Source organism: Vigna umbellata, chromosome 2, assembly GCF_029865625.1.
Source record: "Vigna umbellata cultivar VRB3 chromosome 2, Vumbellata_1.0, whole genome shotgun sequence".
Lineage (NCBI taxonomy): Eukaryota > Viridiplantae > Streptophyta > Magnoliopsida > Fabales > Fabaceae > Vigna > Vigna umbellata.
The window spans coordinates 29,339,249-29,365,076 of NC_142166.1; the positions used below are offsets into that span (position 1 = coordinate 29,339,249).

The following is a 25,828-nucleotide window of genomic DNA, read 5'->3' on the forward strand; positions in this document are numbered from 1 at the left end:
ATTCTCATCAGTATTTCTTCCTTGCGTTGTAACAGTCATTAGCACTACGTGATCAGAATCTGATTCTTGTTCGTCTTTCACTAGATTAGCTTCGTCATTCTTCTCTTTCTTGGTGTTTTCATTATGCCAGCATACAGACGAATAATGGCCAAATTTACTACATGTGAAACATTGCACGTTTCTTTTGTCGACATTTCTTCTGCCACCTCTTCCTCTGAAGTTTCCTTCCTTTTGATCATAGTTAACGTCATCTTTGTTCTGATCTTGGTTATTAGCGGACCTTCCTCCGTTTCGGCTTCCACGACCACCTCGCATTCTGCCTCTTCCTCTACCAAATCCACGACCCTTTTGTATTTTGGCTTGTAATGCTTGGCTGATCTGTGTTGCATCTTGTTCTGCGGCTTTCCTTTCTAGCAGTCTCTGTTCGTGAGCTTCAAGTGAGTTTTGCAACTCCTCGACTTTCATTTTCTCCAAATCTCTACTTTCTACAATCGCCACAACAATGTGGTCATACTGGGGCGTTAACGTACGCAAGATCTTATGAACTATCTTCTTGTCCTTGACAACTTTGTCGCATGCACGCATTGCGTTGACAATTACTTGGATCCTGCCGATGTACCCTTGAATGGTTTCTTGTTCCCCCATGTTCAGGAGCTCATACTGCCGCCGTAGTGACTGTAGCTTAATCTCCTTTATATTTCCAGCAGTTCCGTACCCATCTTGTAAGATCTCCCATGTTTCTTTGGCCGTTGTCGCCTTTGACACCTTTTGGAATATCGCCGTCGAGATGCATTGATGCAAGATCATGCGTGCTTTGCAGTCTAATTTTCTGTTCTCTTTATACGCTTTCTTTTCTTCATCTGTAGCATTCTTTGCAGGATCTTTAAACCCATCTTTGACAATTTCATCGATCTCATGGAAGCCCAATATAGCATCCATCTTTACGCACCAATCTTCGAAATTCTTTCCGTCGAATACCGGTAGGTTACTTTGGATCATCCCTGCCATACTTCAGCGTAAAATCTATTTTGCTGCAGAGTTTCTTTACTTGACTACTCCTCCCAGATTCGAAACCTGTAAGCTCTGATACCACTGTTAGAGTGGCAGCTTATCAGAGAAGAGAGGAAGATATTTTGGAAAAGCGGAACCGAGAGAGATAGGCAATGAAAACAGAGATGCAAAAGATTTAGAGAAAACGATTAATTTTCTTATTGAAGTCAGCAGTATATATGTACAAAAAGTAAACTGTCTAATGACAGTTAAATCAGTTGTGATTCTAGATTTACATTCCTAACAAAATACAGTATATTTCAATCAATCAAACAAAATACAGTATGTAATCCTGTTTCACTCAATCATGTCATGCCAACTACCATTCACAACTTTGAAAAGACTCTAAATGACAGTGCTTGACTCAAGGCTTCTCTAAATCAATAGGTCTTTAATTGGCTTGTAATGTTCATGGAATGAAATGGAAAAACAGAAAAGAATGGGAACTGAAATGAGTAGAGAAATGTGAAGAAAAAGGGATAAAACTAGAACTCAGAACATACTATTTTTCTCAGACTTTGGCCATATGATTTTTTCTTTCTTTTTCTCTGGTTCTCTTTCTATTTCATTCATTTCAGGTCTCTTTTTCAATTTCTTTTTCTGATTTTTCTCATTTCCAAACCTCTTTCTTTCTTTTTCAACCAAACCAGATTTTTTTTCAACACATTTTTTTTTCTTTTTCACTTCTGGCCTCACTCTTTTTCATGCACTCACCAAGTTCTAGACTTCTCCCTACATCTCACAAGTCTCTAAGGAATGATTGGTTGGGGGAAATGGCTTGAAATGGATGAAAAGCAAAGAAAAAAAAAACTAAAGCTCAATATAAGGTGCAATGGTAAGGAATGAAATGGATAAGCTAAACTGGAAAAATGAAGGATGCCTAGATCACATTTAAAGTTACCAAGAGCGAGCACATCACAAAGAATCAATGCAAAATCAGAATGACAATTAAACATGCATGTTATCACACAAGAAAGACAAAAACTGGCCCAAAATCTCTCAAGGGTTTAAAATTTGTTAAAACTGACTTGCTACTCATCCTATGTAAAAATTACTGAATTGAAATGAACTAAAGACTGTAAAAATTAATGCTAGAACTACTTCTGCCCAAATCCAAAGCTAAGTCTACTCTTGACAATTCTAATCTAAGGAAATAAAGCTAAAATTTGAATGACATCACCAAAGAATGAAGATAAGCATAAAACAGAATCTAAAAGAATAGAAACAAAGGTTAGAGAAATAAAAGGAACCTGGAATCAGTCCTAAACTACCTAATATATTGACAGAAGATAAACCTAAACTATTCTTATAAGCTACCTGACATATGCAATATAACCAGAATAGAGAATTGACAAAAAGAAAGCTAAACAGATTCAGAAAAATTTCAAAAACAGTAGCAGAAAGAAAATAGAACCAAATTATGAAAAGAATCCTAATTAAAACTTGAAGCAAAGCATGAAAATAAAATGAAGAATAGAAACTAATGAAGAACTAAAACAGAGCAAGAAACTAGCATAAGGAAAAAAAAATAATAGAAATAAGCCAAGAAAAGGGACCTAAAATAAGTTCTAAAACAGATTAAAAAACAGCAAAAGAACCTAAGCTAAAACAACATAAACCAGAAAATGAATGAACTTTAAAAGACCTGAGAACTATTATCAACAAAACTAACAACTAAACTAAAACAGATCAGTAACAAGAGTAAGTATTTACAGACTAAAGAAAGAATAGTAAACTACTCTAGGGATTTATAAACCAAACCAGACCTAAACTAAGAGAAAAACAGTTCAGAAAAAAATACCCCTATTTTATTGCTAAAACAGATACTAAACACATCTATCAAAGTAAAAGCAAAAATTTTAACTACAACCCCTCACCCCCACACTTAAGAGGCACATTGCCCTCAATGTGTGAGTGAGTAAGGTTTTCTAATCAACAAAAACATACTCAGATCAAACAGCAACAGATATGTACAAGAATAGAAACTGAAAAACACAAAAAAAAACAGCAATTGAACAAGAACAGAAACAAGACTTAAAAGTAAAACTACAAAACTAAAGAGGCAAAGAACTTATTCAGATTGGCCACAAATCAAAGTTAATTCTTTTTATTTTTATGAAAAACAACATATTATCTACCCTACTATTTATTATGCTACTTAAAGCTATGTAAACTACTATAAAAGACCTATAACTACTATTTAAAGGAAGGGACAAGAAAGAGCTTATTGGATTTTCTCCATTGTCAGCCAAGATGTGCATTAGCTCCTTCCCAGCTCTCTGCTTTAGCATCATCAGTTCTCCATTCAATGCTTTCAGCTGCAGCAACCAGATCTCCTCATGCCTTTGCTGTTGATTTTGCAAATTCCAGGCTCTTTGAGCATCATTTATACCTTCTCTTGCATTCATGACCACTTCCTTTGTGTCTGCAGCTTCCTTTGGATGAGTGGCAATATTAGTAATGTCAGCTGCAACAGCAAAATCAAAGTCAATGTTCATCAGTGAATCATCAAACATTTCAGCTTTGTTAAAACTGAAATCAAGATCATTCTCATGAAGAACCAATGCATCAAAGGTGGGAAAAATATTATCAGTGCAAACAGTAGGGGTATGGATACATTCAATCTCAAATGGTGCTCTAAGAACCTTAGAATCAATAACTACTGCAGTGTTAACAACAGGCTCTAAAGGATCTATGCATAGGCAATCAAATGAGCTAAACTGCAAAGGAAACTCAGATAAGACAACTAGAATTTCAAGGTTAAACAACACCTGTGTTGGCTCTTCCTTAGTAATAACAACAAAATCCATAGTGAACTCAACACAGTCCATAAAGTTATCCTCAAAATTGTTGTCCAGACCAATGCACACATCATAAAAATCATCAGAAATATCAATATGTTCTACAACGCAAATTTCATCCAGCTTTTCAGTACAATCAGGTATAACAGCAAGAATATCTGGCAAGGTTTTCTCATCCATAAGATTATCAAAGCTAGTTTGTACCTCACCTAAACAGACAGGAAGCTCAAATTTAAAATCAACCTGTACTGGCTCCTCAAAAATGACCTCACTAGCATCTATCAAATCAGCAGCTAAATGAACACCTATTGTGAAGCTATCATCAACTGGAATAATGTCAAAACCAGTGCATAACTCTGAAACAGCATAAGGCATGTCAATATTTTCAATGGAACAGGCTGAATCTAAAATATGACTGTGTGCAGGCATAACAGGAACATAATCTGGAGCAGGTTCTATGGGTTCAACTTTAAACAGATCCAAAGCATTAAATTCATATTGAACCTTAGAGAATTCTATGGGAATGCTAAGTTCAGAATAAACCTGTGTTCTCTGATCACTAGCTACCTCATCAAGGTCATTTCCATCCAGCTTGAACATAATGATCTCTTCCTTGGCGCCTGCAAAATAGTTAGAAGCAGAACATATGGCAGAACTGATTTCTTCACAAACTTCACAACCACCCCCAAGGCATGTTGATGAGTCAATATTTTCTCAATTTCACTTAGCTTATTGTGCTAGATTTAATCAGGAAATTGTGCTTAATTGTCCGGTATTTTTCCGTTTTTGCTAATTATGCTTAATTTGACCAAAAATTCTAATTTTAATTAATTTGGATTATTTGAGTAAATTATTTGCATTATTAATTGCAGAAAAATTCTAGAAATGCAAATTGGGACATTTGGAAGAATATTAATCTGCACACTGTGCCATTTCACTTGGAAGAGGCTACACATGATTCAATTATTTATTCTAGGGCCCGTTGGAAATTTCATTTTGGGAAGGAATAAGTTGAAAATCTGGTATGCACGGCTGAAAATGGAATGGAAGACAAGGCCCACATTGAAGCACACGGCCCACACATTTAGGAGGTGCATCCGGCAATTGGTCCAGCAAGAGGGTGGTGGCATCCATCAATTTGTTGGGCACGGTCCAGCTTCACGCGGAGAATGAGATCCACGTTTTGAAGGGGCAGCACGTGAAGGAACTTTGACGTCCAGCATGGGCAGCGGAGCCCAATGATGGTTGAAGAGAAGGGCTTGGATGCACACGGAGCACGCTCATTGGAGGAGGCCCTGCAGTTTTGAGGAAGCACATTACGGGTGGTATAGAGCATCTTTTCTAGCAGCAGCCACGTAAGAGGGGTTGAGTCCAGCAAAGGTGGGGCTTCATGCGGAGAATGGGAAGCACAGGGGGTGTCCAAGAAAAGAAGAGCATCCAACAGCACTTTGGTCTAGCAGCACATCCAGGGGTGTCAAAAGAAGAAGCACATTCACGCATCCAGCAAAGGGTCCAACACATGGAAGAAGAGCAACCCACGTGGAGGTAGGTCTGGAAGTTTTAGAGAAAAGGAGATTGGAGAGGCTCAGCTGCAGCCACCAGGGGGAAGGGAGTAGAGCGGGAGAAAGAAAGCATGGAGGGTTACGGTTGAGTTCTTCTCTACGTTTGAATTGAGCTGGAAGGTAGCACGGACAGTGAGGAGCAAGATAGAGTGGTGATTTATTTTGGAGAGCACTAGAATTTTATTCCTGCAGCTCTCGGTTCTTTCTCGGTTCCAGCAGCTCAGTTTTTATTCCAGCAGAAAAATGATTGTTTCTTTCTTTAGACAACTTGGACAATGCTTTAATTTTGATTCCATGCGGTGATTTTATGTTGCTTTAAATCATGGATGGTCCAGCCGCCACCTTGGGGGGCTTTTGTTTTGAATGTTTGGAAATTTTCATCAATGAGAGCTCATGGACCCTATGTAACAACATTTTGTTTTTTTTTTAGTTTTTTTTTATTGAATGAAGAATGGGCAGCACGCTGTTATTGTGGATTTTGGATGCACTTGAGAAATACATTTTCTTTTCTTTTCTTTTAGTATTTTAAGGTAATTTCATTCACCTGTTAGAAAAGCAAGCATTGATTTAATTAGGAGGTGCACACGGGCTTTCATTGGATTTTGAAAAACGCTGGCATCCAATTTATTTCTTGTAAGAAAAGAAGCGTGTGGGGTCATGGTTGAGGGAAATGGTGCAGCAGGTGTTACGGTTTGGGAGAGAATTTTAGGATACACATGCGCTGATTAATGATGCCTTTTTTTTTAATTAGCTTTGGATTATTGCACTTTAGATTTATTTTTTAATTAGCTTTGGATTATTGCACTTTAATTAATTCACATGATGGAATTAAAAAGTCTTGTTTCATGCTGCACGGTGCCTTCATGGCTAAAGCAAAATTGCACTTTTGATTTATCACCGTTTAATAGTTTTTTTTATTCACCAACTTATCTTTTCATTCCAATTTTCCTTACACATATGCATGTTTAATTAAATGCTTCTAAGTTTTTTTTTAGTGACTTTTATTTTTTTTCTTTTTTTTTTCTTTTTTTTCTCTTTATTTAAATTTTAATATTCACTTTGTTTTGAATTATGTTCGATTGTGTTTAATTTCCATTTTAATTTAGTTCATTTATTATCGCAAAAACTCTTAAACACCCCCCACTACGTGTTTGACCTGATTCCCGAACCACATTTGGTCCTTGAGAGACGACCTAGGAGTCACTTCCTAGTACTATACTGCATTAATTTTGCAATCAACTTTCGTGTGAGGTGCGACCCTCTCATCAAAATGGCGCCGCTGCCGGGGACCAACGGTTCGGTCTTAGGTCTTTTGTTGTGTTTGTGTGTGTTGTGTTTTGTCTTGTGTTGTGATGTGATGTGATGTGATGTTCTGTTTTGTGTGTGCGTGTTGCATGTATAAATGTGTTGTGTTTTACTTGTTTCGTGATTTTTAGTATTCTTCTTTTTCCATGTCTACCTATTTTGATTTTGTGAATACTGCTTATTCTGCCAGCGCCTCTGATTATGATTCTCCTTCTGCATGTTACTTTGATTGTAATTCATATTCTGCTGATTTCTATGTTGAGAACAATACGACTCATCCTCTAATTTCTGAGAGTGCTCTTTGTGAGCCGGTTTCACTTAAAGAGGATGATCTTCATTGCGATCTCACCCCTGGACTGATACATTTGCTGCCTAAGTTTCATGGTTTTGTAGGAGAATGCCCACACAGACATTTGGAGGGGCTCCATATCATGTGCTCTTCAATGAAGCCTCCAGATGTCCCTCTTGATTACATTTTCTTGAGCGCATTTCCGCATTCATTACAAGGAGCAGCTAAGGATTGGAAAGACTCTCTTCCTCTGAGATCCGTTACCGATTGGGGATATCTTGAGCATCAGTTTCTGAGCAAATTTTCCCCTGTGCAATATGTTTACAGCAACGGTCTTGGATGGAATGACCCTACCTTGGAATGGTATAATGCTCCACAGCATCATTATCAAGAACCACCATTCCAGAGTACTTGTATACCTCCACCAGTCCAGCAATACCAAAGTCAGCAATATGATGCTCCTGCCCAAATAGCTCCTCAGCCTTCTACTTCTGAGCCTACATTGCAGGAGTTGTTGGAGCAGATGACCATGCAGAACCTTCAGTTTCAGCAAGAGAACATGCAGTTCCAGCAAGAAATAGGAGCTGCCATTCAGAGTATGAATGACCAGATAGGGCAGATGACCACTCAACTCAATCAGGAACAGTCTCAAGATATAGAGGAATCACCATTTCAGACTATTCTAATTCCTGATGATGATAGTGGCATCAACATAGAAGATGGGGAGAAGAGTCATGAGCTTATTGTTGCGCCATCTACTTTCCCATCATCCTATGTCCCTACCCTTGCACTTGAGGAGAGTGATGAATATTTTGAGGAGCAGGCAGAAATAAGCAGTAATCCTGAACCAGGTAGACCACCTTCATCTTCCCACACTTTAGCAATCTTCAAGGAAGAGGAGGTAAGCATACCTCAATTTGATTATGTTGATGATTATGTGGTTGAGAGGTATGCTGATGATTATATTGTTGTTGAGTCTGATTTTAATTTTCCCTCTATGCATGATGAGAACCAATTTTTGCTGTCGCATCCGAATGTTTATTCTCCATGCATTGAACATGAATCTGAGTCTGTAGTTGATATTGCTTGTGATTTTGAAATTGATTCATGTTCTGAGGATGTATTTGAGGTTCAGTCTGATAAATTGGGATTGGGTGTTATACCTCTGCATGTCATTTCTTTGGAGCCACAATGTACTAACCATGCTGCAGGAGGTACATATGAATTTGACCAACATGCACCTCCAGTGGAAGACAAGGGTGCTTACACTCACAAAAGCTTCAACATCAGTAGGCACCTGCTGAACCCGCTCATCAACAGTCTTTGCTTCTTAGATCCAGCTGTGGATGATATCTCCCTGCTAGATCAAATCTGGAGGATGAAGCAATTCTTCCTCAAAACTTCCTTACTGGATCCTGTGGTGGAAGACATCTCCCTGAAAGTCCAAAATTGGCAACTGCCACCATGATCAGGGGAGTTTTCTTTCTCTCTTCTCCCCCTTTCCCTACTTTTATTGCACTTGTCCATGATCTGTTCACTATTTTGATTTTCGATCTTATGCTTATGACACATTGAGGACACTGTGTAGTTTAAGTGTGGTCTATTGGGGGAGATTCTGATTTTTCTTCGTTAGTTTTTGTTTTCCGTGTTAATTTTTTTCTTTTCTAGGTAGTTTTTGTTTTGTTTTGTGTACAGTTTTATATGTTTCTCTTGATTTCTGGACTTTGTTTAGGTTGTAGATGTGTCTTTCACTTCATTGATACTCTGATTTGTTTGAAATCCTTGCTTTTCTCTGCTTGGGAAGATGATTATGATGTTTGAGAGGTTGAATTGATTGTGACAATTACCCTGTGTGAGATCTGAGCCACTTTATGTTCTTTCTTGTGTGTGATACGTCTCGTGATTGCTTGCACATATGCCTTGGCTTGACTCTTGTTGATAATTCTTGATTGATATGCATGTTTGGAAGTGATAAAGGCAGTTTTGTTTTTTAGCCTCTCTAGCCAAATAAGCTTACCTTGTTCTGATCCTTTGATAACCCCTTTTGAGCCTATACTTTCCTCATTTCTTTGTTTTGAAGCTCATACACTAGCCTTAAGTGAAAAACCATGATTACCTTAACCTTAGGGAATTTTGGAGCTTTGGAAGTGTTTTGGGAACAAGTGTGGTCTCCTTGGGGTTTCTGATGAATTGGCTGGTTGGTTCCTCTTCTTGTTTTATGTTTGTAAATATGTTGTGTATCTTGTCTCTTATAGTTGTGTCCTAAACAGAGAGAAAAAGAAAAGAGATAGGATGAAAAAATATAGAAAAAAAAAAGTGAAAAAATGAAAAAAAAAATTTGAATAATGGAGTCAAGAAGAGGATGGAAGTAGAGGTTGTGGGTGTGTTTGAATGTGTTTACACTTGTTCCCCATTGCTCCTCTGTTCCTTATGGTTTGTAGCTTCTTATCCAGATATATCCTCCCTTGTCCTTGGCCCCATTACAACCATGAAAAGACCTTTTGATTTGAACATGCGTATGTGCTTGAGTTTTGATATTAGAGGCTTGCCAAGTCTATTTGTGTTTGCTTTCTTGAGTGCATTGAGTGACATTGATTTACCTTAAACACTTGAGAGAAACACTGATAGTGCATCTGTGAGGTTTTGTTACTTTTGATTCACCTCTTGAGCTGATTGATCATTTTGTCATGATTTGAATTGCTTGGATAATTTCATGAGTATCTACTTTCTCTGATTCTGAGTTGGATATTGTCTACCTCTTTTCTTTGTCCAGATTTCTTGAGGAATGTGTAATTCTGTTTGTTTCCTTGTGAGTCTTTATTTTCTGTGTGTCGGCATTGTGTCACCTTCTTAAAAGTCCTTTGAACTATTCCCTGATTTGCGTCTTGATTTTGCCCAGGAGTGCAAAAGACTAAGTGTGGTCTATTTTGATGAGTCAATATTTTCTCAATTTCACTTAGCTTATTGTGCTAGATTTAATCAGGAAATTGTGCTTAATTGTCCGGTATTTTTCCGTTTTTGCTAATTATGCTTAATTTGACCAAAAATTCTAATTTTAATTAATTTGGATTATTTGAGTAAATTATTTGCATTATTAATTGCAGAAAAATTCTAGAAATGCAAATTGGGACATTTGGAAGAATATTAATCTGCACACTGTGCCATTTCACTTGGAAGAGGCTACACATGATTCAATTATTTATTCTAGGGCCCGTTGGAAATTTCATTTTGGGAAGGAATAAGTTGAAAATCTGGTATGCACGGCTGAAAATGGAATGGAAGACAAGGCCCACATTGAAGCACACGGCCCACACATTTAGGAGGTGCATCCGGCAATTGGTCCAGCAAGAGGGTGGTGGCATCCATCAATTTGTTGGGCACGGTCCAGCTTCACGCGGAGAATGAGATCCACGTTTTGAAGGGGCAGCACGTGAAGGAACTTTGACGTCCAGCATGGGCAGCGGAGCCCAATGATGGTTGAAGAGAAGGGCTTGGATGCACACGGAGCACGCTCATTGGAGGAGGCCCTGCAGTTTTGAGGAAGCACATTACGGGTGGTATAGAGCATCTTTTCTAGCAGCAGCCACGTAAGAGGGGTTGAGTCCAGCAAAGGTGGGGCTTCATGCGGAGAATGGGAAGCACAGGGGGTGTCCAAGAAAAGAAGAGCATCCAACAGCACTTTGGTCTAGCAGCACATCCAGGGGTGTCAAAAGAAGAAGCACATTCACGCATCCAGCAAAGGGTCCAACACATGGAAGAAGAGCAACCCACGTGGAGGTAGGTCTGGAAGTTTTAGAGAAAAGGAGATTGGAGAGGCTCAGCTGCAGCCACCAGGGGGAAGGGAGTAGAGCGGGAGAAAGAAAGCATGGAGGGTTACGGTTGAGTTCTTCTCTACGTTTGAATTGAGCTGGAAGGTAGCACGGACAGTGAGGAGCAAGATAGAGTGGTGATTTATTTTGGAGAGCACTAGAATTTTATTCCTGCAGCTCTCGGTTCTTTCTCGGTTCCAGCAGCTCAGTTTTTATTCCAGCAGAAAAATGATTGTTTCTTTCTTTAGACAACTTGGACAATGCTTTAATTTTGATTCCATGCGGTGATTTTATGTTGCTTTAAATCATGGATGGTCCAGCCGCCACCTTGGGGGGCTTTTGTTTTGAATGTTTGGAAATTTTCATCAATGAGAGCTCATGGACCCTATGTAACAACATTTTGTTTTTTTTTTAGTTTTTTTTTATTGAATGAAGAATGGGCAGCACGCTGTTATTGTGGATTTTGGATGCACTTGAGAAATACATTTTCTTTTCTTTTCTTTTAGTATTTTAAGGTAATTTCATTCACCTGTTAGAAAAGCAAGCATTGATTTAATTAGGAGGTGCACACGGGCTTTCATTGGATTTTGAAAAACGCTGGCATCCAATTTATTTCTTGTAAGAAAAGAAGCGTGTGGGGTCATGGTTGAGGGAAATGGTGCAGCAGGTGTTACGGTTTGGGAGAGAATTTTAGGATACACATGCGCTGATTAATGATGCTTTTTTTTTAATTAGCTTTGGATTATTGCACTTTAGATTTATTTTTTTAATTAGCTTTGGATTATTGCACTTTAATTAATTCACATGATGGAATTAAAAAGTCTTGTTTCATGCTGCACGGTGCCTTCATGGCTAAAGCAAAATTGCACTTTTGATTTATCACCGTTTAATAGTTTTTTTTATTCACCAACTTATCTTTTCATTCCAATTTTCCTTACACATATGCATGTTTAATTAAATGCTTCTAAGTTTTTTTTTAGTGACTTTTATTTTTTTTTCTTTTTTTTTTCTTTTTTTTCTCTTTATTTAAATTTTAATATTCACTTTGTTTTGAATTATGTTCGATTGTGTTTAATTTCCATTTTAATTTAGTTCATTTATTATCGCAAAAACTCTTAAACACCCCCCACTACGTGTTTGACCTGATTCCCGAACCACATTTGGTCCTTGAGAGACGACCTAGGAGTCACTTCCTAGTACTATACTGCATTAATTTTGCAATCAACTTTCGTGTGAGGTGCGACCCTCTCATCACATGTACAACCAGTGAGTTTTTCATTACTCAGTTCTAAAGAGTTTAAGAACCCAGCAAACTCAAGTTCAAGTTCTAATCCTAAATCAGTACAGGCATTTTCAAAATCAGTCATATCAACTTTCACATCATCAAAAACTACATATCTATCATCATGAGCACCTGATTCATCATCAAGAGGTGCATTTAAATCTGTGCAATCATAAAAAACACTAGATGCAGGTATATGAACTCTATCAATGTTAAATACTGAATTTGTGATATTAGAATGATCAAAGTAAGGACTAAAATCAACAACCTCTACAGGCACATCAAGCATTTGATCAAACGTAGTCAAATCAATTTTAGGATCACATACATCAGCATAAAAGTCCATTTCATAGTACTGAAGCACCAAAACATGGTTGGCAGCTTCCCTCATTTTTTTCAAATACTCTTTGGACTTTCTGAAATCAATTTGTACTTCAAGCTCAGCAGGTTCAATTTTAAAATCAGAGTTCAAATCAACAATACAATCAATTTCAGAATGAGGTTCAGTACTCTCATCACCAACATAAAGTTCATATACAGATTCAGAATCAACAGATGCATTCATACAATCACCACTCATCAGAGAATTGGAACTATCATTAACAGAAATTAAAACAGAATCTGAATCAGTGAAAGAAGGATTAGCGTATACAATTACAGAGGTGGTTGGACACTTAATCACTTGAAACTCTGGGGTAGCAGCTACCATCAGTGGTGCTTCATTGGTTAAACTGATTTTTGTCGCCTAAAATCAGAACAAAATCTGGTCCCCACTAATGTAGCATAGGGCAACCAGAATATCAATCCTAGGACTCAACAAAATTAAGTTTTAAAATGTAGAGTTAAGTCTTGTATTTATTTACTAATTATTTACTTACTAACTACTACTAAACAGGTGGGGACATTTAAAATGAAAACACAGAAATTAAAAAATTAAGAAAAGCGAAACTATAATCTATTTTAAAATAAAAGAAGGAAGAAAATAAAGAAATAAAACCTAAGCTAAAGTGATGAAGAGATTAAACCTATTTATATCCAAAACAAAACCTATATACTAAAACTGGAACAAAATCAGAAATAAAACCAAATTAAAAAGAACTTAAAACTCAAGATTGAAAAGCATCATATCAACAAGAATGTAAAGGCTGAAACAGAAGTAAAGCAGATCATAAATTCTAAAATACTCAAAGTAAACAACTGGAACATCAAAACTCAAACTGAACTTCAACTATCACTATCAAAAGCAAAGACAGAATTGATTTCATAGGTGAATGTACATTGATATGAATAAAAGAGTGCTTAGAGTTCTCAAGAAGACATCATGATAATGTGAATCCCAATCCAGGGTATTCTAGTTCATATTTCAGAACTTTAATTTGACTCTTTCCACTCATTTTTCCAATCAAGGTTCATTAGCCTATTCATCAATCTAAAATTCACAAACAAATTCAAGAAACACAAATTTGAATCAATTTTTATGCATTGGACTTTTCTCTGTCTCGAGAAGACATCTCGATGAAAAATGCTACATTTAATTCCGAAAGAAATCATAAAATTGCAGAGAATCAGAATCCAAATCATTTTCTCAAAACATAACAATGGCAGAAATCAAGAACACAGAACAATCTCAACACAAACGAGAATACGAAATAGAACTTTATTAATATGAAAAGAAGATTACAACTGTACCGGAAGTCACCAATATTCTCGCGACTGTCACTCTCGCAATTGTCTCAGCGAAATCCAGAAACAAGAACAATATCTCTACTCTAAGAAAAGCGTAAAAACCCTAATCTACAGAGCGTCTGAAAATGTATCTCAAAAGTATATGAAGAAGTGTTCTCTATATCTCCCTATTTACATGGTGAAGGCCTTTATATAGGGTCAAAAACGAAAAGAGAAAAGGAAGGGGGAAAAGAAAAATGGAAGAGGGGAACCTTGCTATGACGCTTCGAGCTTCACCTTGATCCAACGGTCTCCAAAAGCTTTGCTCTTCAAACCCTCCGATCCACTTAAGCTTCGGTCAGCTTCTTCTCTGGCGAGGATCGCGCTCCGGTCACGTCTTCAGCTTCACCGGTCAGGTTCTTCTTTGGGTAAGTGGCGAGAGCTTTTCTTCTCCCTTCTCTCGCACAAGCCCTAGCTTAAGTGTTTCTACTCTCTTCCAAATGAATGTGCTTGAGAGAATGAAATTTTCTCAAATGAGCTGCTCTGCAATGACCCCCAAAAGCTGCCTCCATTGAAACTCACCGTTTCACTTAAGTCCATACCAGCATTTGGCAGCCCAATTATCCAATCAGTAGCGCTCTTCCAATTGCAGCACCATTGTAGCAGGCCAGCGCTGCCTTCAATTTCACTTGCAGCAGCTCAATGTTAAGGGTGTTGCTCCCTCCACCACCACAGCCTTCTCCCTCCACCTCCCCTTTACTATTTTGCCCCTCAGTAAAATTTTATTTTTAGAATTATTGTTTTTTAATTTTACTCATTTATAACATATTTCACTGATAACCTACGTAGTTCCTTGTATGAGTAAAATATTTTTCTGCAAAGCTCAGTGATCGTGAAAAGAATTATCAAGCAATCCTCCTCTTGCTTTCGGAACAGTACGTGGTGCAGTGCGTTTGTGGTGTAATGTGCTTGTCGTGGTTCCTCTCCAGGTACGTAGTCATAATCCTTCCAATAATCCTAAACCCTAAACCCTAAACCCTTCCAATAATCCTTCCAATAATCTTTCCAATAATCCTTTAACCCTAAAACGTAAAATGAAAACGAAGCCTAAACGGATGACATCCTTCAACGGATGTCAACATCCGTTTAAGGCAAAACGGATGTCGACATCCGTTTCGCCTTAAACGGATGTTGACATCCGTTGAAGGATGTCATCCGTTTAAGCTTTGTTTTAATTTTATGTTTCTGTTATTATTTTATTAGATATTTTAATATTTTGATTTATTATTTTTGAATATCTTTTTAATGTATTTTAATAATGTATATTTATATTAGTTTATATTTATATTAGTTTATATTTAAATATTAAAATATTAAAATAATAAAATAATAAAAATAAAAAATTTTAACTTCAAGGATATAATTGGAATTAAAGATAATTGAGGAGGTGGAGGGAGAAGGCTGTGGAGGTGGAGGGAACAACACCCTAATGTTAAAACAGTGGCCCAAAACAGCGGCCCAAATTTAATCCAGCAGCTCATTTCAATTCAACACCTCTCAATCAACTTCTATTATGCCCCAAATGTTGTCCCAATCTGTAAAAAATCAAACAACAATTAAGAAAAAGAAGAAAAATTATGCAATTAAAACAAAACATTTTTATTGAAAGAATTTCAGAAAATTACTAATTTCCTAATTATTAACAAAAGCTAAAAATTACACTTAAAAACCTCTTTTTAACTAAAATTTTATAAAACTAAAGAATTAAGAGAAAAACATAAAACTAATCTAATTCTAAGAAATTAAAAACTAAAGAAATCTAAGAAATGATTTTTAATAGAGAAAAATATGTAAATCTAGAGTGTTATCAGTAACTAATAATAAATAAATGACAATTCATATAAAACATCTCTAGAATAAGGCAGGATGTTCTTTTATTTACTTTTGGAATTAGGGCAAGGAAAGAAGGGGGAAGCTGTGTAACTAGAGTTGTGTAATTCTTATAGCTAAATCAATATTGCTCCTGCAGCCATTGCTCCATTGCTCACTACTGTTTTCAATATGTACTTCACTACGACAATGTACTATTCAATGTTCAAAGCATCAAGTTTCTCTGTTTGAATCTTCAAATAGTGGAAGTTTGCAATGCTATCAATAAACTTAAATGAAAAAAATTTAAGAAAAGAGTAAACAAACTTTATAATGGATGTTTGTATTGGTGATCAAAGATCATACAGTTAGTGGATTGCCTAATGACTTTCCAATTTGAGGGTCCCAACAAATAAGTTCACCAGCCTTGTTCCCACTTACAAGATACTTTCCATCCAGTGACCATGCAATACAAAGTACCCAGTTCTTGTGTCCTGCATAAAATGTTAACAGCTATAATGCTATATATGACTCGTTAAAATTGTCGAAGCATTATGAAACTATAGAAATTGATATTAATTTAATAAGGAAGGATAAAGAATAGCTCTTTACAGCAGAGTAGACCATTGTAATTCTCCCAATACTATAATTCTCAGCCTTCACAGTCCCTATCCTTCCCTCTTATTATTTTCTCATTCTTTGCAATAACCCCCACCCTCCCACTATTCTTTGCCAGCTTAGAATTCCATCATGATCCAGATTTAATAGCATGAACATTCCCCTTAGTAGTAACACACTGCTTCTCATCGAGAACCTTCAACAAATTCTAACTCCTTTTACCATTTAGTTAAATTGATCATTTATATTCTTGTACTTAATTAGCAGATACCAAGAACAACTTAACGTTTTTAAATGTCAAACCTTTGCAAGTGTACAATGGTGTCTGAGTGGTCAAGTCCCAAAATCGAACACTGGTATCACCAGAACCACTTGCCAGTTGTCATCCATCGGGACTGAAGGCAACACTAAGTACAGCTTCGGCATGACCTAAAAATATAAACAACCGCAAAAATATGAATTCTAGAAAATTCAAAGAATAACACAAACTTGTGCTACAATAATCATCAACATCCAAACCACGCTGTTGTCTCTCACAGTTTAGCAAGCACAATACAACATTGTGCCACTACGAATGGGAAAATACACAATATGTCTCACATACCAGAAATAGTTTCAGAACAACGATTCATAGGACGAATCCGGAAAATAGCTTGAGGTTGATAAACTATAGGCAAAGCCTTGTCCATCGAGACTGGAATAGTGTTAAAGTAACATTGCAAAGGAAAAGAAAAACATCATTACAAGTGCGTAATTCTTTGTATCAATTCTTTAGAAAGATGAGGATTTTTTTTCTCAAAATGTGTTAAAAGCAAGTAAATAAGTGAATTTACAACGAATTAAGAAGGAAAAAGAAATAATTTATTGTAAACAAACATGACTAACCTTTGTTTTTCTGCAAGTATGTTTCAAGTGGCACAATGAGCTCCTCATCTGATATATAGAAAGCATACGACAACTTCTCTTCCTAAAATGAAAGCATAGATAATCGCTCAATGTTATAAATAATAAACAAAATGTAAAATAGAATTTGAGAAGAATAAAGGGACTTGCTTACATTATTTTGAAGCTTATTAACAATCTGATTGAGGTGTTGAGGGCCAGCATTCTGAGGTAGGTACATGGGAGAGCCCAAGGGAGTTCCATTTGGGTCGGTCAAAAGACACATCACGTTGTTGATTATCTCCCTCTTCTCCACCATAGTCTCTGTCTCTACCTCCATTTTTCAATCAGGGATTTTCCTTCTCTTATGCTAAGATTCTCTTATGGATGATGCTTCTTACTCTTCCACTTGGGTGTCGCTTCTATAGTGAACAAAAATTAGACTCTCTATATTAGAATTTAAACTCGAATTGAGAGCCTCGTGAACGCATTAAACAACACCTTTTGGGCTTTTCTTCATGCAAAAAAAAAATTCTTACCCAGCCACCGTGAACGATGCTCTGCCACAAATCCTTCTCTCCGGTGCTACAGATGCGTCGGAACGTTCTCAAACAAGACACGCACACGAATGGGGATAAAAATGCATGGTGATGGGTGTTTCTTCGTGCATCCCATCGAATTTCTACCTACACCTCATCACAGGCTTCCGAAAATTTTGATCTGGAACAGGGGTGTGCTAACTGTCTTTCGAAAAAGAAATTTCAGAATTGATCTACCGTTTTGGCTCTGTTCAAGCGACCAACAATACAATCAGCAGAAAGACAGTGGACAAGAACGACAAAATAGCACACATCCAAAGCCAAAAAGTAATAATACACCAAAAATTAAACTACCAAACAAGGCTACAAAAGAATGCTGAAGAAAACCAGTGAAGAAAACCAACCTGGATGAAGAAAAAAACAAACCAAACAAATGAGTGAGAAAAGGAAAAAGAAAGGAAAGGAATAAGAAACAAGATGAAGTGAAACGAAAAGGGAAAAGAGAGGAATCCGTGTGAGAGATGAGTGGGGGCGCGCGGAGAAAATAATGAGGAAAAATAGGGTTTTCAAATTAATTAAAAAAATCCTAAATCATAAAAGTAAAAAAGTTTTAACCTAAGGGCAAGCGGAGGAAACATGGTGTAGTGGTGGATGCAGCAACACCCTAAAAGTCGTATATTTGGGCTTTCCGTAAGGCCCATCGGGAATAAAGGCCCAATTTAAGCGTAGTCCCTTTGCTAAGAAGAAAAACCTTTTGCCCCCATTGTTGCAACTCATTCGTTTATTCATTTGACGCAACCACCAGCGAAATCCCATTCCAGTTTTTCTATCATCTCTTCCCACCCCAGGTGCGTTTATTCTCTGGCGGGCACCTTGCTAAAGGGTCGTTGGCAATTTTTTGTTTTGTTTTGTTTTTGTGATTGTCGTTCTTGGTTTTTGCAGATTTTGAAGAAGAGAAAGCGTAGTGAGAGTGGTCAAGTTGTTGCACATCCTAAACAGGAAGATGCTGCTCCAGAGAGACCGTTGAGGACCCTTTTGGGTTGGAAGGATAAGAGTCAAGTCACTGATGAAGTAGAAGACAATAACGTTGCTTCACCAATATTTAGGAACAAAGAGAAGGTTTTGGTCACTTGCTCTAGGCGTATCAGTTACAGGTACAACCTAATACACACCCCATAACTTTTAGTTACAGTTTTTGTTGCTTTTTCGAGTTTGGATTACTCTAATTTTGTGTCTTGATTTGCAAAGTTTAAGGACAGAGAAACCTTGGATAGTGAGTTAGGTTTTGTATATTGTTATGGTATTCATGGGTGGAGTGATTGTTTTCCATTATTCTTTCCCACCCTCCCACTATTCTTTGCCAGCTTAGAATTCCATCATGATCCAGATTTAATAGCATGAACATTCCCCTTAGTAGTAACACACTGCTTCTCATCGAGAACCTTCAACTAATTCTAACTTCTTTTACCATTTAGTTAAATTGATAATTTATATTCCTGTACTTAATTAGCAAATACCAAGAACAACTTAACATTTTTAAATGTCTAAGTTAACATTTTAAATGTCTTTCGAAAAAGAAATTTCAGAATTGATCTACCGTTTTGGCTCTGTTCAAGCGACCAACAATACAATCAGCAGAAAGACAGTGGACAAGAACGACAAAATAGCACACATCCAAAGCCAAAAAGTAATAATACACCATAAATTAAACTACCAAACAAGGCTACAAAAGAATGCTGAAGAAAACCAGTGAAGAAAACCAACCTGGATGAAGAAAAAAACAAACCAAACAAATGAGTGAGAAAAGGAAAAAGAAAGGAAAGGAAGAAGAAACGAGAGAAACGAGATGAAGTGAAACGAAAAGGGAGAAGAGAGGAATCCGTATGAGAGATGGGTGGGGGCGCGCGGAGAAAATAATGAGGGAAAATAGGGTTTTCAAATTAATTAAAAAAATCCTAAATGATAAAAGTAAAAAAAGTTTTAACCTAAGGGCAAGCGGAGGAAACATGGTGTAGTGGTGGATGCAGAATCACCCTAAAAGTCGTATATTTGGGCTTTCCGTAAGGCCCATCGGGAATAAAGGCCCAATTTAAGCGTAGTCCCTTTGCTAAGTAGAAAAACCTTTTGCCCCCATTGCTGCAACTCATTCGTTTATTCATTTGTCGCCACCACCGGCGAAATCCCATTCCAGTTTTTCTATCATCTCTTCCCACCCCAGGTGCGTTTATTCTCTGGCGGGCACCTTGCTAAAGGGTCGTTGGCAATTTTTTGTTTTGTTTTGTTTTTGTGATTGTCGTTCTTGGTTTTTGCAGATTTTGAAGAAGAGAAAGCGCAGTGAGAGTGGTCAAGTTGTTGCACATCCTAAACAGGAAGATGCTGCTCCAGAGAGACCGGTGAGGACCCTTTTGGGTTGGAAGGATAAGAGTCAAGTCACTGATGAAGTAGAAGACAATAACGTTGCTTCACCAATATTTAGGAACAAAGAGAAGGTTTTGGTCACTTGCTCTAGGCGTATCAGTTACAGGTACAACCTAATACACACCCCATAACTTTTAGTTACAGTTTTTGTTGCTTTTTCGAGTTTGGATTACTCTAATTTTGTGTCTTGATTTGCAAAGTTTAAGGACAGAGAAACCTTGGATAGTGAGTTAGGTTTTGTTTATTGTTATGGTATTCATGGGTGGAGTGATTGTTTTCCATTATTCTTTCCCACCCTCCCACTATTCTTTGCCAGCTTAGAATTCCATCATGATCCAGATTTAATAGCATGAACATTCCCCTTAGTAGTAACACACTGCTTCTCATCGAGAACCTTCAACTAATTCTAACTCCTTTTACCATTTAGTTAAATTGATCATTTATATTCCTGTACTTAATTAGCAAATACCAAGAACAACTTAACATTTTTAAATGTCTAACTTAACATTTTAAATGTCTTTCGAAAAAGAAATTTCAGAATTGATCTACCGTTTTGGCTCTGTTCAAGCAACCAACAATACAATCAGCAGAAAGACAGTGGACAAGAACGACAAAATAGCACACATCCAAAGCCAAAAAGTAATAATACACCATAAATTAAACTACCAAACAAGGCTACAAAAGAATGCTGAAGAAAACCAGTGAAGAAAACCAACCTGGATGAAGAAAAAAACAAACCAAACAAATGAGTGAGAAAAGGAAAAAGAAAGGAAAGGAAGAAGAAACGAGATGAAGTGAAACGAAAAGGGAGAAGAGAGGAATCCGTATGAGAGATGGGTGGGGGCGCGCGGAGAAAATAATGAGGGAAAATAGGGTTTTCAAATTAATTAAAAAAATCCTAAATGATAAAAGTAAAAAAAGTTTTAACCTAAGGGCAAGCGGAGGAAACATGGTGTATGGTGGATGCAGAACACCTAAAAGTCGTATATTTGGGCTTTCCGTAAGGCCCATCGGGAATAAAGGCCCAATTTAAGCGTAGTCCCTTTGCTAAGTAGAAAAACCTTTTGCCCCCATTGCTGCAACTCATTCGTTTATTCATTTGTCGCCACCACCGGCGAAATCCCATTCCAGTTTTTCTATCATCTCTTCCCACCCCAGGTGCGTTTATTCTCTGGCGGGCACCTTGCTAAAGGGTCGTTTGCAATTTTTTGTTTTGTTTTGTTTTTGTGATTGTCGTTCTTGGTTTTTGCAGATTTTGAAGAAGAAAATGGTGAAGAAGAGAAAGCGCAGTGAGAGTGGTAGAGTTGTTGCACATCCTAAACAGGAAGATGCTGCTCTAGAGAGACCGGGAGGACCCTTTTGGGTTGGAAGGATACGAGTCAAGTCACTGATGAAGTAGAAGACAATAATGTTGCTTCACCAATATTTAGGAACAAAGAGAAGGTTTTGGTCACTTGCTCTAGGCGTATCAGTTACAGGTACAACCTAATACACACCCCATAACTTTTAGTTACAGTTTTTGTTGCTTTTTCGAGTTTGGATTACGCTAATTTTGTGTCTTGATTTGCAAAGTTTAAGGACAGAGAAACCTTGGATAGTGAGTTAGGTTTTGTATATTGTTATGGTATTCATGGGTGGAGTGATTGTTTTCCATTAATTTGTAGGTACCGACATTTGATGTTGAACTTGGTGTCACTTTTGCCGCATTGCAAGAAGGATAACAAGGTTGAATCAAAAGAAACTAAAGGCGCCACCCTTAATGAGCTTGTTGAGCTCAAAAGTTGTTCTTCGTGTTTATTTTTTGAGGTATTTTATTTATATGCCACAAGGTTTTTTCAGTGCCGTGTTACTTCAATTTAGGATTGATATGTTGTGCTGTTCTCTAGACTAGTATTTGCAATTTTTTTTTGCGCTATTTGGAAAACCTGAAGCATGCTAATGGGTAGGGGAATTCTTTGTTGGTCACAACTGTTGATGCTATTTCAATGAGATGTTGTAGTCGTGAGTTTGAGTCTGGTCAACTTGTTATATTCTATTAGTGTCTTCTCTCATTTTTTATGTATTAATTTCAGTGCAGGAAAGCAAAAGATCTTTATCTCTGGATGGCCAAATGCCCCAGTGGCCCATCTGTAAAGTTTTTAGTCAGTGCAAGTATATTCCGATTCAATCATTGTAATGTTAATATAACACTAGTTTGCTTGCTCTAATTATTTAGAGTTCTGATGTCTGTATACTCTAGGCATCACTGGTCATTCTTCCCAGTGAACTATGTCTTTTGTGTTTCTCTCTCTATCTCGACCATTTTTTATATACACTTTTAGTGATTTTCCTTTTTCCTCCTGTTTTTTCAGTTCATACAATGGAGGAGTTGAAGCTAATGGGAAATCACCTAAAAGGTTCTCGTCCACTTTTGACGTTTTCTGCAAATTTTGAAAAAGATGCACATTGGAAACTGTTAAAGGAGATGTTGTTACAGGTGTGTTGTTGGTTTCTTTCGTTGCAAGTTTTTTCGTTTTTGTCCATCTAGTTCCATCCGAGGAAAGATGGATTTCTGTAAACTTATGTTGATAACTCTCATATGTGCACTTTCATATATAAGGTAAAGGTTAGCTTGATGATTTCATCTTATTTTTATGATTCGTGATGTTGTACACCATGAATTTCCGGCCAAATTAAGAACTGCTTCATGTGCTTTCTACCAATTTAATTGGAATCTTACATTTTTGTCGTCATATATCTTCCTACGATTTTTTTCTCAATTTATTATGTCTGATCAATGAAAATTCAATTGATGTTATTGTTATGCCCATCTATTTTACATAGTTTATGTCATATATCTGTTTAATGTATATTTTCTGTGTGCAGTTCTCTCTATTTCTGATACTGTTGTTTGTTTACTGTATTTGATAATTTCTAATATACTATTTCTTTCCTTTTGTTTAGATATTTGAAGTACCAAAGGACCATAGAAAGGCTAAGCCCTTCCATGATCATGTTTTTGTTTTCTCAATAGCTGATGACCATATATGGTTCCGGAATTACCAGGTTTGTGTCTGTATTCCGGAATTACCATAGACTATTTTTGCATTAAGACAAAGGTTAAAAAATCCTGGAGATTATTGTTAGGAGCATCTTTTCTGCCTATTTCTATACAAATTAAGTGTATGCATTGTTATTATAAACATGTTTATTGCTCTTTTTAGCCACATGTTAATGATTGAAGTGAAGTTTGGGTCGAGCATTTTTAACCTTTACTCCTTTACTTTCTTATAAACATTACTCAATTATCAACTTATCTATACATTTCAATTTGAAGTTTTAGTTTTTGACAAGACTTAGATAATATATAAAGAATGGTTAACCACAGGAATTTTGAAGATGGAGGATATTTGACCATTATAATGAGTTTAAATTTTATCTACTACCGATGTAAAACATTTTATTTGTAAATACATTAATATGTTCCGTTATGGTATTGTTTTGTAAGCTCAAAGGTTAAACTATGATGCATGTAATGTTTTATTTTATTGATCATCTTTATTCATTTAATTATGGTCAGTCTTACCAGATCAGTGAAGATCGAATCAAGTGGGGATTTTGGTTTGACCTGTGCATGCCTGCGATAGATGTTATACTCCGTTTTTGTTGGACAATATACAGTTAGATTGAGTCATTTGTGTTATACTCATGACATGGTCATTAGAGGACAATTGTTACTATTAGTTGTTCGCAATACTCCTATTTAATTCGAACATTATATGGTCTCATTTTCTCCAACTATATAATATTGATTTTTCCATGAGACAATATTGTAGTATTTTCTACCTGTTGCTAATGCCTATTGAGGAATGTTACATCTTTATTCCCTTGCAGATTTCTACTCATCATAATGAATCAGACAAATTACCAAGGGGAGGCCTTGATAAAATGACATTGATTGAGGTCTGAAAACTAGTTCTTCATGTATCTTTTGATCTTTCAATTTCTAACATTCATTTAACCTATGAGCAAACTATTTGTTTGGGTCGGTCCACGGTTCTGCTTGAACCCAATTAAAATATTTGGTGGCAGTTTTGGAGGCCCGACATTATATGAGAATCCATTTTATGTATCTCCAAATCAGGTACCAATCATATATTTTTCATGTATGCCTTGAATTTTTCTTTCCAGATAAGATATATCACACCTGTATATCAAATATGCTAGAAAAATACAATATATAAACAAAACTAAAAGAAAAGGCAAAATTTAAAACCCATTAACCCATGAGAAGAGTCTCAATGGCTTCGAAGAAAAGTGCTGACATTTCAGGGGTTGGAGACTTGATTGCACATTTGATGCCAGGGTTTCCAATCACTAGTAAGTTTAATTAAGAATGGAACCCCTTTAGGGAGTTTAGCTGAGAAGTAAAACACGTCCTTGATAGCAATCTTGCGCTTTGCAATAAATAACATGTTTGGTGCAACCTATTGTTCCAGAGTTGCGTCTGCACTGCTAATTACCTTTCGCAACAAACGCACGTCGGACATCCGTTTAAGGCCAAACGGATATCCCACATCCGTTTTGGCCTATATCTGTTTGGTCTTCGCGAGTTCTGTTCAACAATACAACTACCAGAAAGATAGTGCACAAGCAACGGCAAAACAACATAGATCCAAAGCCAAAAAATAATAATACACCATAAATTAAACTATCAAACAAGGCTAAACAATAATGTTGAAGAAAACTAGTGAAGAAAATCAACCTGAATGGAGAGGAAAATAAACCGAAGAAAATCTGGATCACGTTTCTCGATGCTTCTCCACGCTCCTTCATACTAAAAATCACAACAATGGAAGCAATAACAATGGAAGCAATGAAACCCAAAAGGAAAATGGCAAAGAGACAAATGAAGGAAAAGAAAAGGAAAGGACGAAGAAATGAGAGAAAGTGAGAAGGAAAAGGGGAAGAGAGATATATGTGAGAGATGGGTGGGGTGCAGCTGAAGAGCAAAATTGACGCGAAATAGAGTTTTCAAATTAATGAAAAAATCCTAAACAGTAAAAATAAAAAGGTTTTAACTAAAAAAGAAGGATAAAATTGGAATTAAATGAATTTGGAGAGGTGGAGGAAGCACGGTATGGTGGTAGAGGGAGTAACACCCGTACAAATTTGATAAGATGCACGAAGAAACACCCATCACCATGCATTTTTATCCCCATTCGTCTGCATGTCTTGTTTGAGAACGTTCCGACGCATCTGTAGCACCGGAGAGAAGGATTTGTGGTAGAGCATCGTTCACGACGGCTGCGTAAGAATTTTTTTTTGTGCATGAAGAAAAGCCCGAAAGGGTGTTGGTTAATGCGTTCACGAGGCTCTCAATTCGAGTTTGAATTCTAATAGGGAGAGTCTAATTTTTGTTCACTGTAGAAGTGACACCTTCAAGTGTTCGTTAAAATGCCAGAGAAAAACTCTTATGTACACAGTCAATTCCTCACCCCATGAAGGTCCCCCAGGTTCCTCCCCCAACTAAACCACACCACTCTCAATCCCAAATCTGCCGTCGTTTTCGTAAATAAATCCAATGAGTTGGGTTGAGAATATCATCATTTAAAATTTAAAATTTAAAGTTTAAAATTTAAAATTTAAAATGATGATATTTAACAAAGAAAAAGAAACATAAATATGGGAAGTCTGAGGTCTCTGTATGATGGATCCTGGGTCCTGCGTAATTTAGGGTTTGTGCCGGTGTGACTTTAT

General features: G+C 36.8%; 2 protein-coding genes and 1 long non-coding RNA gene across 3 annotated transcripts; 2 read left to right on the plus strand and 1 right to left on the minus strand.

Moving 5' to 3' along the window:
• Positions 1-3,035: 3,035 nt before the first annotated feature.
• LOC148203755 (uncharacterized) lies at positions 3,036-4,522 on the minus strand. Its single transcript, XM_088105631.1, has 2 exons — positions 4,061-4,522; positions 3,036-3,517 (listed from the first exon to the last, which is right to left on the minus strand). Exons 1-2 carry the CDS (start codon positions 4,449-4,451, stop codon positions 3,126-3,128), a joined length of 783 nt encoding a protein of 260 aa, XP_087961757.1. The 5' UTR covers positions 4,452-4,522; the 3' UTR covers positions 3,036-3,125.
• A 16,954-nt stretch (positions 4,523-21,476) lies between these two features.
• LOC148203756 (uncharacterized) lies at positions 21,477-22,238 on the plus strand. Its single transcript, XR_015784258.1, has 3 exons — positions 21,477-21,567; positions 21,754-21,895; positions 22,162-22,238. It is a non-coding gene; the product is annotated as an uncharacterized LOC148203756 (long non-coding RNA).
• Positions 22,239-22,445: 207 nt separating this feature from the next.
• On the plus strand, positions 22,446-24,062 carry LOC148203757 (ribosome biogenesis protein BRX1 homolog 2-like). Its single transcript, XM_088106538.1, has 3 exons — positions 22,446-22,565; positions 23,033-23,134; positions 23,963-24,062. Exons 1-3 carry the CDS (start codon positions 22,449-22,451, stop codon positions 24,035-24,037), a joined length of 294 nt encoding a protein of 97 aa, XP_087962664.1. The 5' UTR covers positions 22,446-22,448; the 3' UTR covers positions 24,038-24,062.
• Positions 24,063-25,828: the final 1,766 nt, after the last annotated feature.